Source organism: Diabrotica virgifera, chromosome 6 (genome assembly GCF_917563875.1).
Source record: "Diabrotica virgifera virgifera chromosome 6, PGI_DIABVI_V3a".
NCBI lineage: Eukaryota > Metazoa > Arthropoda > Insecta > Coleoptera > Chrysomelidae > Diabrotica > Diabrotica virgifera.
This window is the reverse complement of record NC_065448.1, coordinates 158,912,589-158,925,731: the sequence shown is the minus strand read 5'-3', so window position 1 is coordinate 158,925,731 and position 13,143 is coordinate 158,912,589. Positions and strand designations below refer to the sequence as shown.

The following is a 13,143-nucleotide window of genomic DNA, read 5'->3' as shown; positions in this document are numbered from 1 at the left end:
TATTGTAAGATTTGGGAAAAGTCAAAAACTGTCATGGCTGGGACATGTCCCAACAAATGGGGTTGCTATTTAAGATTCTAAAGTTACCCCCACCCCACCTCCAGGGGTGGAGTGGGGTGGTCGTGTTTAGTGTGATTCCATAGATTTTTGAAAAATATTAAACGCGTATTTTTCAATTTTTCGATCCAATTTTCATTTCGCGAATTATTCGATCGTCCCAGGCGACGAACTCCTCCTTGGGGACCAGGTACCTCGGAGACCATCGCCGTCATGAAATTCGTGTTTAGTGACCTCCAAAACCCCCCAAGTATAAAAATTGAACTCATTTCCGTCAATATTTCCTGAGTTCTAAATTTTTCATTTTCCATCTCTTCGAGATGCACTTTAAAGATGCTTTTTCTCATGCACAAAAATTTTTGCTGGAGATCAATTTAGTTCACAAAACTGCCTGACACTCTCACGAATCGAATGCAAAAGTTGCATGACGATTCATCTTACTGCATAAAATTCCTAGGTTTAATGCTTCCTTGCCTCGTCTGTAGACAAAAGAACTTAAATCACTATTAGCCCAATAAAATAAAATAAAATCAAAATGTAATTCCGTACAGGTTGGAATAATTTTTTTATTAAAGTTTAGGTCAAAACAAAAGATATTTTTAAGAAAGTATATGATTCATATGAGGGGATCATTGTTTAAATAATTAAAAATTGGTAATTTTTGCAAAAAATTTACTTTTTTAACTGCTGCGGCAATTGTTATTTTTATTAAGGATTTTAAAATTTTTTTCTGCAAAGATGAAGAAACTGTTTTTTATATGAGCCTTACTAAATAAAATTTGACCCTTAATTTATTTAAATAATTGTAAATCAAAATTGAAAAACAAATTTCCAGAAAAATATTATTTGCAATATAAATAAGCACTATAAAATATTTTGTTTTGCAGAAAAAGTTGCGTTATGATATCACTATAAATTAACAAAAAAATTGGTTGATAAATATTGAGTAGTTTAGGAGATATTTAATTTGTTTATAAAAAATTACCATTTTTTCAATTGCAAAAACGCGGTTGTTGCCGATAGAATATACAAGTTTTTAAGGTCTCATTTGTTTTTCTTTTATTTATATTTTCGATAAATGTTTTGACAAATTAAAATATTAATTAAACACACCTTCAAATTGGCGTTTGAAAATTGGTGTAATTTGTTAAAAACTTGTTTTTTTTTAATAACATCACCGGGATTAAAAATTTTTAAATTATTTTTCGATATTCGTGTTCCTGGTAGTTTTTGACTCACAAAAGAAAAAAAATTCCAGATCCATTATTTGCCGAGATAGCTTTTCCAAGTTTAAAAATTCATAATTTGTTTATTTACCAATATTAACATTTTAAAGTACGTGAGTACATCTATCAACCCTACTACTTAACACTGTCATTTATACATAGAGTTTAAATTTTAGAATCTTTTAAAAAATAATGATTTTTGTAGCGACCTTAACTGAAAACTTTTTGCATGAAGAGTGGTGCAGTAGTACTTTGCAATATCTTTGTTAATAATGGACCAATTTCAATGTTTTTTTTAGTTTATGGTAGCATATAAAAATAGTAACATCTAAATGAGACTTTTAACAATAAATATTCGTCAATTTGTTATAAACATTTTTTTTTTCAATTTTGTCTCTCTAGATGATAGGTATAAATAAAAGTTGACACAAAAGATTTAAAAAAAAAATAATACTGAATTAGCATTAAAAATTTGTTAATGACTTTTTTCTTTGTACAATATTAAAATATATATGTATTTTACATTTAATTTTATAATCTTTTTAACAGGTAATACATACACTAAAAATTCTGTATATATTTGTTAATTTACATTCACTTAAATACATTTATTTGTATAGAGGTTGTTCTCCATTTTTTTAATTTACATTTTGTATTCACATTATCTTTTGATAGATTTTGAGATTTTGCCAATGATTTGTACAAAGAAAAAAGTTTTTGTGGTTATCTTTGGCCAACTTTTATTTATCACAATAGTAGAGAAAAAAATTGTTTATAACTAGTTAATGATTATTTATGGCAAAAAGGGTCATGCAGATGCTATTATTTTTATATGCTACCCAAATTAAAAGAAAGCATTGAAACTGGCACATTATTAACGGAGATACATATTAGAAACTACTCCTCCGCCAATTTTCAGACAAAAAGTTTTCATTTATTTAAGGTGCTACGAATATCATCATTTTTCAAAATATTCTACAATTTTTATTATGTGTATAAATGACATTGTTAAGTATTAAGGTTAATAGATGTAGTCACGTACTTTTAAATGTCAATATTGATAAATAAACATATTATGAGTTTTTAAACTGGGGAAAGCTATCTCGGCCAAAAATACTTCTAGAAAATTTTTATTCTTTTGTGGATATGTCAAAAATTACCAAGAATACGAATATCGAAAAATATTTTCAAAATTTTTAATTCTGGCGATGCTATTAAAAAAATAAATTTTAAACAAATTACACCAATTTTCAAACGCCATTTTGGAGGGGTGTTTAATTGAAATTTTGATTTGTCAATACATTTATGTATTGACCCTATGAGATCTTAAAAACTTGTATATTCTATCGGCAACAACCGCGTTCTTGCAATTGAAAAAATTGTAATTTTTTAAAACAAATTAAATATATCATAAACTACTCAGTATTTATCAACCAATTTTTTTGTCAATCTATAGTGATATCACAGCGCAAGTTTTTCTGCAAAAAAAAATATTTTATAGTGTTTATTTATATTGCAAATAATATTTTTTTGGAAATTTGTTTTTCAGTTTTGATTTACAATTATTTAAATAAATTAAGGGTCAAGTTTAATTTAGTAAGTCCCATATAACGTAAAAGCACCGTATACCGTCCGGTCTCCCAATTCCGTCCGACAAAGAAATTGCGCTCTATACCTCAGAGTTTCGTCGCAATCAGACGGCCGAGTAGAATTTTTGATAGGTTATATCCCCACTCATTCTACTTTTAGCACGCAGACATTTTACGTTTACTGTTGTCAGTGCGATTCAGTTCATTGCAAGTGCATGTCTTGTTTTAAGCTATACTGATTCCAAAAAAACATAAAGGTAAGGAATACTTATTTTCCATATTTTATAGATACTACGTTTAACAGTTATGTTTTTACTTATTTATTAGAATCTTTCATATTTATTTATTGTAAATATACATATATTTTTGTAATTTTTTTCGAACAATAGATTTTATTACCGAAATTAAAGTGGACGGAATAGGGTAATGCAGAATATCAAGGGGTTCTTGATACCGTCCTAGCGGACGGTATTAGGGATTAACTCCTTCAGTTTCAAACGCTTTGTAAATATAAGTCTTAGTTAAATAATATAATCCGACATATTTTAACCATAATATATATTTTGCTCCGTTTAAAAACCTAAATACGACCTATTATAGGTACAACTCATTTTAAGAAAATTAGTGTCAACTATTAAGTGAATTCGAAAATTCAATTTAAAATTTAACCCAAGAATGATGCATTTATTACCTATTCTAGATTTAATGTGTAAGTTTGGTTTAGTTTTTATTTGTAAAAAATGTTTATGGTAGTTCTTCCTCTCAGTTTGTATTATCAAGTATGATAAAAATGACTATCTAATTAGTAAAACTCATTTAAAGGAATTGGACGGACACAGGAACCTTCTGTCCTATATCCGTCCATGGTGGACGGACAGAGCTACCTCAAACTCCTGTTACCGACCCCATAAAATAAAAACTAATAAAATATTTTTTTTTCAGTTTTTTATTATCTGCAACTATGGTATACAAAAAGCGGATGAAGTATCCCCGAGAGAATATCCAAAAAGCTATAGAAGATATTAATTTGAAACGTTTAAGTATTCGACAAGCCTCCAAAATATACAATGTGCCTAAAAGTACTTTGTTAGATACTATGAAAGAAAAGTACAAAACTCCGGGCAATATTGGAGGGCCAACAGTTTTGTCCAGTTCCGAAGAAGACTTGATTATAAAATGGATAATCGAAATGGGTAACGTGGGATTCCCGGTAACAAGATCTCAACTTGTTGATTCTGTTTCAAAACTAATTCAAAATTTGAAACGAAAAACCCCATTTAAAAATTACATACCTGGTAAAAAATGGTACAATGGTTTTCTCGCTCGTCATCCAGAAATTTCAAAACGTGTTCCACAATCACTATCTTCTTGTAGAGCCGCAGTTACGGAACAAAATATAAGAAATTGGTTTACCCAAGTTCGGGATTATATGACAAAAATGAATTTTTTACACATTCTTGAAAACCCCAAGAGAATATTCAATTGTGATGAAAGTGGTTTCTATTTATCCCCTCAAGAAAAACAAGTGTTGGTTAGAAAAGGTGCAAAAAAGGTATACAGTCGCATAGCTAATGACGAAAAAGAATGTCTTACAGTTTTGCTAACTGTTGGAGCTGATGGTTCTGTACCTCCGCCATTAGTTTTGTATCCCTACAAACGGTATGTGTCAGCTGCAATAATAACGAACATGCCAAACCAGTGGGGAGTTGGGCACTCTGAATCTGGTTGGATGACAAGTGAGACATTTTATGAATACGTTACAAATGTATTTTTTCCCTGGTTGGAAAAGAACAGTGTTCCACTCCCAGTGATATTGTTTCTGGATGGACACTCTTCCCACATCAATCTGCCTATTACTGAATTCTGCAAAGAAAAAGGTATTATTTTAACAGCATTTTACCCCAACGCAACTCACCGATTACAGCCGTTAGATGTTGGTGTTTTTTATCCCATTAAAAATAACTGGCGAAAAGATGTTCGATCTTGGCGTATGGAGAATAACGGAAGAAAACTTCAACGGGCTGAGTTTGCAAAACTCTTAGACAAAACTTTGAAGGCTACAGTCTGTACATCGATAATAAAAAGTGCATTTGAATCATGTGGACTCTTTCCGTTTAACGAAAATCGCATTGATTATTCAAAATTAATAAAACCAATAGAACAAAAAGATTCTGATGATAAAATAACTGAATCAACATCCACTACAACTGTTAATGTTTATGATTCTAAACTACTTCGAGAGGTAGAGATACGTTTAAAGCCAGAGGTTGTTAACCGTTTTAGGATTGCTGAATCAGCGGCCCAACTAGAAGAAAAATATGTAGCATTGTATGATTTCTGGAAGAGTCTTCATCCACAAAATGTCGATCATGATAAAACTTTGGAAAACAATTTGCCAATTAATGCTGCTAACGAGACCATTGTTGACATACACTTCGATGAAAACTTTTGGTTTTGCAATAATGATACAATTGAAGCTACAGTCAAAGCAGATGGAGCATTGGTCTTAATTCCTTCACAGAATAGCAATTCTAGTTCGCCAAAACCTGGTCCATCAGCATCCAAGAACAATGATTGTGAGAATATAGACTATTATTTAGCAGTAAGTTCACCCCAAGAAAAAACACCACCTAAGAACAAAATAGTAAACACAACTCCTTGTAATAGCCCATTAAAAGATGATTCAATAGGTATAGTTTATTCTGATCAAAAAAGACAAGTACAAAATCAAGAAAAAACCCCACTTAAGCAAATTACAACAACATCAGAGAATAATAGTAAATATCCAACACCTTTCAAAAAAGCACTATTTTGGCCGGAAAGTTCTGCAAAGAAAAAAAATAATAGCACAGAAGACACCAAGGAAAGGAAAAAACCAAAGATTTATCCTACAGTAGCTATAAGTGATGAATTTATGGAACATCAACGAAGACTCAAAAAAGAAAAAGAGGAAAAAGAAAATGAGAAATGTGAACGAATCCGAAAGAGGAAAGCAAAAACAGAGATTCAACAAGCAAAAAAGAAAAAGTGTCCTCCAAAACACACACCAGGCATAGATACTGGTAATAATAATACGGAAAACATAAATAAAAAGAATATAGAAATATATTCAAAGGACGATTTTGTGTTGGTTCAGTACGACAGTGAATATTTCCCTGGTGTAGTTCTGGAACGAAGCAATGATACTTTGAGAGTTAAAAGTATGACTATGAATGGAAAGTACTGGAAATGGCCAGATAGAGATGACATTTTAAATTATGACTTTGATGATGTAGTTTGTAAGATTGCGAGACCTTCACTCATAAATAAACGCGGCGCCTATGAAGTTCCAGAAATTGAAAACCTAAAAAAATGAAGTCTTTTTTTTTATTATTTAATTCATTTGCAGTCATTAAGTTCGTTTCAAAACTTTGTACTTAAATAAAACTTATTTTTAAATTATTTGTTTTGTTTTTTGGCCATTTTTTTGCAAATTTATTTAAAAATTATTCATAATGGGTTTTTTTTGTCATAACTAAATAAATAGGACGGATAACGGTACTCTTGTGGACGGAATTGGGAAAAAATCATTAATGTGGACGGAAAACGGCTATTTGCGAAATTTTTGCATTTGGTTTCTTAAATAAGCAATTTTGTTGAAATGACTACTGTTATTATTATAAATTTGGCTCTAGTAAGAATTAATAATGCATAATAGCTTATAGACAGAATTACTTTAAATTTCAATGATTCGGAATTGATCTTTCAAACAATTTTATATATACCACTTATAACCGGTCGGAATTCGGTGCTCTTACGTTAAAAGACTGTTTCCTTATCTTTGCAGAAAAAAATATAAAACCCTTAATAAAAACAAGAATTACCGCAGCAGTTAAAAAAAGTAAATTTTGTGCAAAAATTACCAATTTTCAATTATTTAAACAATGATCCCCTCATATGAATCATATACTTTCTTGAAAATATCTTTTGTTTGGACCAAAACTTTTATAAAAAATGTATTCCAACCTGTACGGAATTACATTTTGATTTACATGTATTGTAATTTTATTTGATCGGTCTATATCTACAGAACATTGATTAGACCTGTAGTAGACCTATGGTTGTTAAACCTGGGTAATGACGAAAAAATATGAAGCCCAACTCAAGACTTTCGAGAGAGAAATACTAAGAAAAGCATATGGCCCGGTGCAAGAGGAAAACGGCAGGTGGAGAATTAGGAGAAACGACGAGGTTAATGAATTGAATGAAGGTTATGATATTGTAAGATTTGGGAAAAGTCAAAAACTGTCATGGCTGGGATATGTCCAGAGACAAGACGATGCAAAAACAACAAACACAATATTACAATGGAAGCCGATAGGAAGGCGAAAAAAAAGAAGTCACAGAATGAGATGTTTGGATGACGTGGAAGACGACCTGAAAACCATGAACAATATACATGGTTCAAACCATGAACATAAGACAATGGAGAAGAAAGGTACAAGAGAGATATGAATGCAACGACATAGCCAGGCAGGCAAAGACCCGTCCAGGTTTATGATGCCAAAAAGAGAAGAAGAAGAAGACTGGTTAGTTGGTCCATTAGTGAATCATTTAAGAAAAAACCTCAGACTTTATCACTTGTCAATAGACAAACTGCACACAACTTTTGCAGTTTATTAACTTATTATTATTTTTTATTATTAAATCTTCAAATTTTGTAACCAATTTGTGTGTTTAGAGTTTTAATTGAATTTTATATCTAATATCAGATCAACTTGCCGAGTTGACCGCTACATTAGTAGGTCCTCCGGGTCCACCAGGTGAATCCAGACCCGGTAGACCAGGCCCACCAGGTGTTCAAGGGCCACCAGGTATCTTACAAAGAAAAACAATTTATACCCAACAAAATATCAGCAATTCAAAGATAGATTATCGATTCTATTATTACACATTATTATTGTTTTTATCATTTTCTGTAGCAACTGTTTTTCTTTATATCTAGAGCTCGATTATTCTATAAACAGCAGGTAAATGTAAATGAAAACATGAAAACTTAAGACAAGAAACAAACATATAAAAGACGTTGATGTGATTACGTGAAGACGTATAAGATTGGCATGGAAGGCATTTGGCAAATTGAAGTACATCCTGAAGAATAAGAGATTTGAGCAACATCTTAAGTCTAAAGTCTTCAACCAGTTTGTGTTACCAGTAATCACGTACGGAGCGCAAACTTGAACACTAACCAAAAATAATATGGATAAACTTATAAAAACACACAGAGCAATGGAAAGACAGATGTTGCAAATACCCTTGAAGGACAAAAGGCCAAACGATTGCACAACATCAGACACAGAGACGATAGGTAGAGCAAGGAAATATACTACACTGGAGACCATACGAATGAAAAAGAAGTAGAGGATGATCACAGATGAGATGGGTTGATGTCTTTAGAGGCAAGCCGGTGCAAGATGAATGAACTTAGCTCAGGACAGCCACAAATGGAAACAAGAAGAGAAGGCAGAGGCCTACGTCCCAAAATGGATAACATGGGCTACATAGATAGGTAGATGTGATTAGGTACCTACATAATATGATGCTGAAATTTCTGTAACTCAGAAATTAAACATACGGTATATTGACACGGTGCTAATCGCAAGCAGCCTGGAATAATTGCGAGATGTGTCATATAAAAAGAGAAGAGAGATATGTTCTACTTCAGGAGGCCATGCGGCAGTGCCGGATTTATATTGTTTACGAGTGTAGGCCACTTTATTTGCGCCGCCCCATGTACCTTACTAAAATAATAATTTTCCATATGTAGTAAGAAACGAACTAAGGTTGATCAAAATATTATTATGTAGATAAAAACGGTAAAAATACCTAGGATTGATAATTTTCGATATGTGAGTTTCTATGAGAATTTAACGTATTAGTATAAAAAACCATGAGACAACCTGTGAACTTGTTTGACCTTTATTCTCTATAATTAAGTGAGCTTCCTGTAAAATCTGCCGCCCCTAAGACGCTGCCGCCCATAGGCCGCGGCCTATATGGCCTATTGACAAATCCAGGACTGCCATGCGGGGTAAAAGAGGGAGAAAGATACCGAAAGGAAGACGAAGAATCTTATGGTTAAGAAACTTTCATGAATGGTTTAGCTGCACTCTCTTTAGCTGTTCAGGGCTAATCAAAGATAAAAAATAGTTTTAATAATTGCTAATATCTGACAGGCAATGGTATTATAAGACGAATGTATTCTTTGGATACTATTGCAGAGAGCACTCTCCAGAATTGTCGGGAGAGCATTTGGATTGCTCTTTCCCATTTCCACCATTCAGAGCAATATAGAAATATGGGGCACATGAAAAGAATTGCCGAAAATAGGAGGATATTTATGCCTGAATGAAACAATATGGAGAAATAAATAAAAATATCGGGAAAGGAATGAAAGAAAGTGTTTCTGCCATGTATGTCATTATTGGTCTGATTTTGATGATTGTTTTGTAAATTCTGCCTTTCATTCCTGTCACGATATTTTTATTACAACAAAAATAATGCTACAAACCACAGCTATGAAAATCCCTAGAAAAATGGACGTTAGGACACTATGAGACAGCTAGAAGTACAGAAGATACAAAGTGGAGAACCTAAAGGACTGGGTAAGAAAGAGAATAGTAGAATAGAACGATCATATAAGTAAAATGATAACAGATAGAGTAGTAAAGACAGAGAGACGGTTGCCAATAGGCAGAAGATCAAAAGAATAAGAAAACAGGTGAGTGATTTCAAAAGATACCTATATCAAAAGAAGAACGGGAAGATATTCTTCTTCTTCTTGTAGTGCCTATCCGTTTCGGATGTTGGCGACCATCATGGCAATCTGCACTTTGCACACTGCTGCTCTGAAAAGATTTGTAGTGGTTGTGTTGAACCACGTTCGTAGATTTTTCAGCCAGGAAATCCTTCGCCTTCCTGGTCCTCGCTTTCCCTCTACTTTTCCCTGCAAGACCAGTTGCAGCAGTCCATATCTATCACTGTTCCTCATGATGTGACCGAGGTATTCGATTTTGGCTGTTTTTATTTTGATTAACAGCTCTTTTTCGTTTTTCATTCTCAGAAAAACACCCTCATTAGTAATGTGGTCGGGAAGATATTGGAAATCATAATTAGACCACATTAGAGATACAGCAGGAGAAAAACGAAAATGTAAACAAATCGAAGAACTGTTGAAAGAGCTGAAGAATTATTGTAGGAGATAAATAGAAGAGTAGAAGTCGTGTTGGGTTTGAGTTCCGGAATAAATAAGAATAAAATTAGCAATTTTATTAAATATAATAATTAGGTAATTTGACTAAAGTAATCTAAGTAAAATTGTTGATGTTTTGTGGGTAATTTTTATCATGCACTAACAATTTCATCGGCGATATAATTACATAATTCACTAATTTTTTCCGCATGTAGAGAGATACAAAGAACTAATTTTGGGATTAAGGGGAGCACCTGGCCCGAGAGGTATTTTGAAACGTGGATTTGTAGGAAAACCAGGAGCCCCTGGAATCCCAGGTTAGAATTTTCATTCATTTTATAACAAACTCTTTATGCATGTTTTTTTTTACAAATATTTTCTTTTTCACTGAAATGATCCAAGAAGGTTATTTTATTGAACTAACATTGGATTTACAGATAATGAACGACTTAGGCATTGTGAATTCGAATTCACAATGTCTAAGATTTTCTGTCCCTGACTTTAAATGAACGGAGTGAAGTAACGAATTTTCGAGATTTATAGTAATAGGGGAGTGCATATTGATTTTCACTTAGGAAAAAATCAAACAAGATAGAACTTTTTGTAATTAATTTCATTAAGAAACATATTATAATAAACAACAGATCAACAAGTTCTACTCGAGAAGTGGGTGCTTTATTTTTTATTAAACAAATGAACTGCAAAATTAGATGTTTTTTAAATAAACCCGAAAATATAAATTTTAGAAGAAAACTGACTTGACCATTGAAACGTTCAGGAAATTTTACAAATTGGAAGGTGAGACTTACAAAAATTTTGTTTAAAAATGATTTAAAAATGTGTAACTAATACAATTTTACTTATAAAACTCTCAAATTTGCACAACTTACCTTTCAAACATTCAATCAAATTTCAAACAAACAAATTTCAAACATCAAACGAGGCTTCATTAAAAAAAAACTCCAAAATTTAATTCAAATGTTACGGCGCGGCGCGGAGTCTCAAAAAATGTAACTTTTGAAAACTTCGTAGTTTTACAGAATTACTATCAGTTTAAGACGATATTACTCAAGTTTAAACAGATTTATTACAATTTTATAGGTATTTTTTAAAAGCTTAGAATGTATCTTTAAAATGCACTAAACTTGTTTACTTTAGAAATTAGAAACTAAATTAGAAACTTTCTTTTTGAGAAAATTACGAAAGATAAAAAAATGTAATACAAAAACCGAAAATTACCTGCTAAAAAAATGTTTTTACAAAGTGATCAAAACTTTTTTCTGTAAAACTTACCTAAGATACATTTAATAATAAGCTTCAACAATAATTAATGTTGAACAAACAAAAATTTTTTGTGCTCTTATACAGTATGTCGGCGTAAATTGAAACCCATTGATAACTGTTGTTCTGAAGCTATTTTCGTGTGGCATTTTTATAATTAACTGTTTTTAATTGGAAATAAGCCACAATTTTACTAAAAAAATGATTTTATTAACGTTTCTACGACCAAATCCGATACCATTGTCAAAATACGATATTTTGACAACGGCATCCGATTTGGACGTCGAAACGTTAATAAAATCATTTTTTTGTAAAATTGTGGCTTATTTATCCCATTAAAAACATTGATAACTTTTTGTTATCAGTTTTCTTTATAAAATACTCTGCATCGTATAGAATCTAAGATGCAAATACGAGATATCAAATTTTATTAATTTTATACGAGGTATGTCAAAAAATATGAATTTCATTCAAGAGTAAATAAAGTAGGTACCTTTAAATTTCACAATATCGAAAAGTGTTATTAAGAAGAGTTGTTTGGAATTAAAAACTAAGTTTCAATAGTCAATTACATCCTTTGTTTTTCTTCTTTTATGGCCTTTGGGAACTGCGCCCATCTAGCCAGCAACACTTCTTAAAATCAACGCCTAACCAAACCTACCATACACCAAGACCATTACGAATCCAATCGATGCTAATTATATCATTCTAATTGAAATATTGTGCACTATAAGGGCACTTAACTGTTAAGCGAAATTCATATTTTTTACATACCTCGCATAAAATTGAAAAATTTTGATATCTGATGGTTGTATCTTAGATTTTAGAACAGGAAGAGCAATTTATGAAGAATAACATTTTTTCGTAAAATTGATAATAAAATAGTTATCATAATTGTAATAATATGATGATGGGTATCGTGTAATTTGAGAAAAACTGAAATTTTTTTCTCAAATTAGAAGGATGTAATTATATTAGGGCAGTCAATGAGGGTATGTGGCTCCGAATTCTATCCTACTATATCGATTTACGTGATATTTTCACAGTAAGTAGGAAATAGCCCAAGAAACAAAGTCTACCCTATGCCGATGTGTGCTTTTGTCTTGGGGGCGGTTCCCACCCCCTCTTGGGGGTGGAAAATTGTTTGCTTAAATACATACGGAAGTTGCTAGAGAACCTAATACTAAGCAAAAACTGTTCTATAATTTTTTTTTCGAAAACTCAATACTTTTTGAGTTATTCCTGGTTGAAAATTGGCCATTTTCATTGAAACATAACACCTTTTCAAACGGTTTTTTGCGAATACCTTAAAAACTATGCATCTAACTAAAAAACTATATAAAACATTTTTTTAGCTTATAAAATAACAAAGAGATTCTTTCCTAGTTATAACACAAAAAGAGATATGGTAAGTGAAAAAAAAACTTGTTTTCTAGGTGCATGCTCAAATCAGTGTATTTAACTTGAAATAACAGAGAAACGGTCGATTTTAGGTGTATAATGCTACCAATAACTTTTATTGTGCTTGAAAAGACCTTTAAAATAAGCAATATTAAATGTCGATTACATTCAAAATATGCGAGATAAACTGTAAAAAATTTGATGACTAACGTATTTTAAGAAAAAAAAATGAGAAGTAGATTTAACCTCTCATCCACAAGAATTTAAATGCATCGTTTTTCTTTTACAATACATTTCACTATAGTGTTCTTTTTATGTTCAAAAAGTTGGGTGGGTTTAAAATGAATGGTTTTTGAAG

At 31.6% G+C, this 13,143-nt stretch overlaps 2 protein-coding genes across 7 annotated transcripts in view; both read left to right on the top strand.

Moving 5' to 3' along the window:
• LOC114335747 (collagen alpha-3(IX) chain-like) overlaps positions 1-13,143 on the top strand; it is a 408,590-nt gene that overhangs the window by 379,073 nt on the left and 16,374 nt on the right. For 4 of the 6 annotated variants that reach the window (XM_050653325.1, XM_050653322.1, XM_050653324.1 and 1 more), the window contains one exon: positions 7,624-7,725. The exons of 1 other annotated variant lie outside the window; for it this stretch is intronic. In XM_050653325.1, coding sequence (XP_050509282.1) covers positions 7,624-7,725 — 102 coding nt within the window. Of the gene's footprint in view, positions 1-7,623; positions 7,726-10,318; positions 10,421-13,143 lie in introns of all 6 variants that reach the window. One more of the 6 variants, XM_050653321.1, reaches the window with a different exon arrangement.
• LOC126886399 (uncharacterized) lies at positions 2,894-6,313 on the top strand. The gene is made up of 2 exons (XM_050653326.1): positions 2,894-3,129; positions 3,815-6,313. Exon 2 carries the CDS (start codon positions 3,834-3,836, stop codon positions 6,225-6,227), a length of 2,394 nt encoding a protein of 797 aa, XP_050509283.1. The 5' UTR covers positions 2,894-3,129; positions 3,815-3,833; the 3' UTR covers positions 6,228-6,313.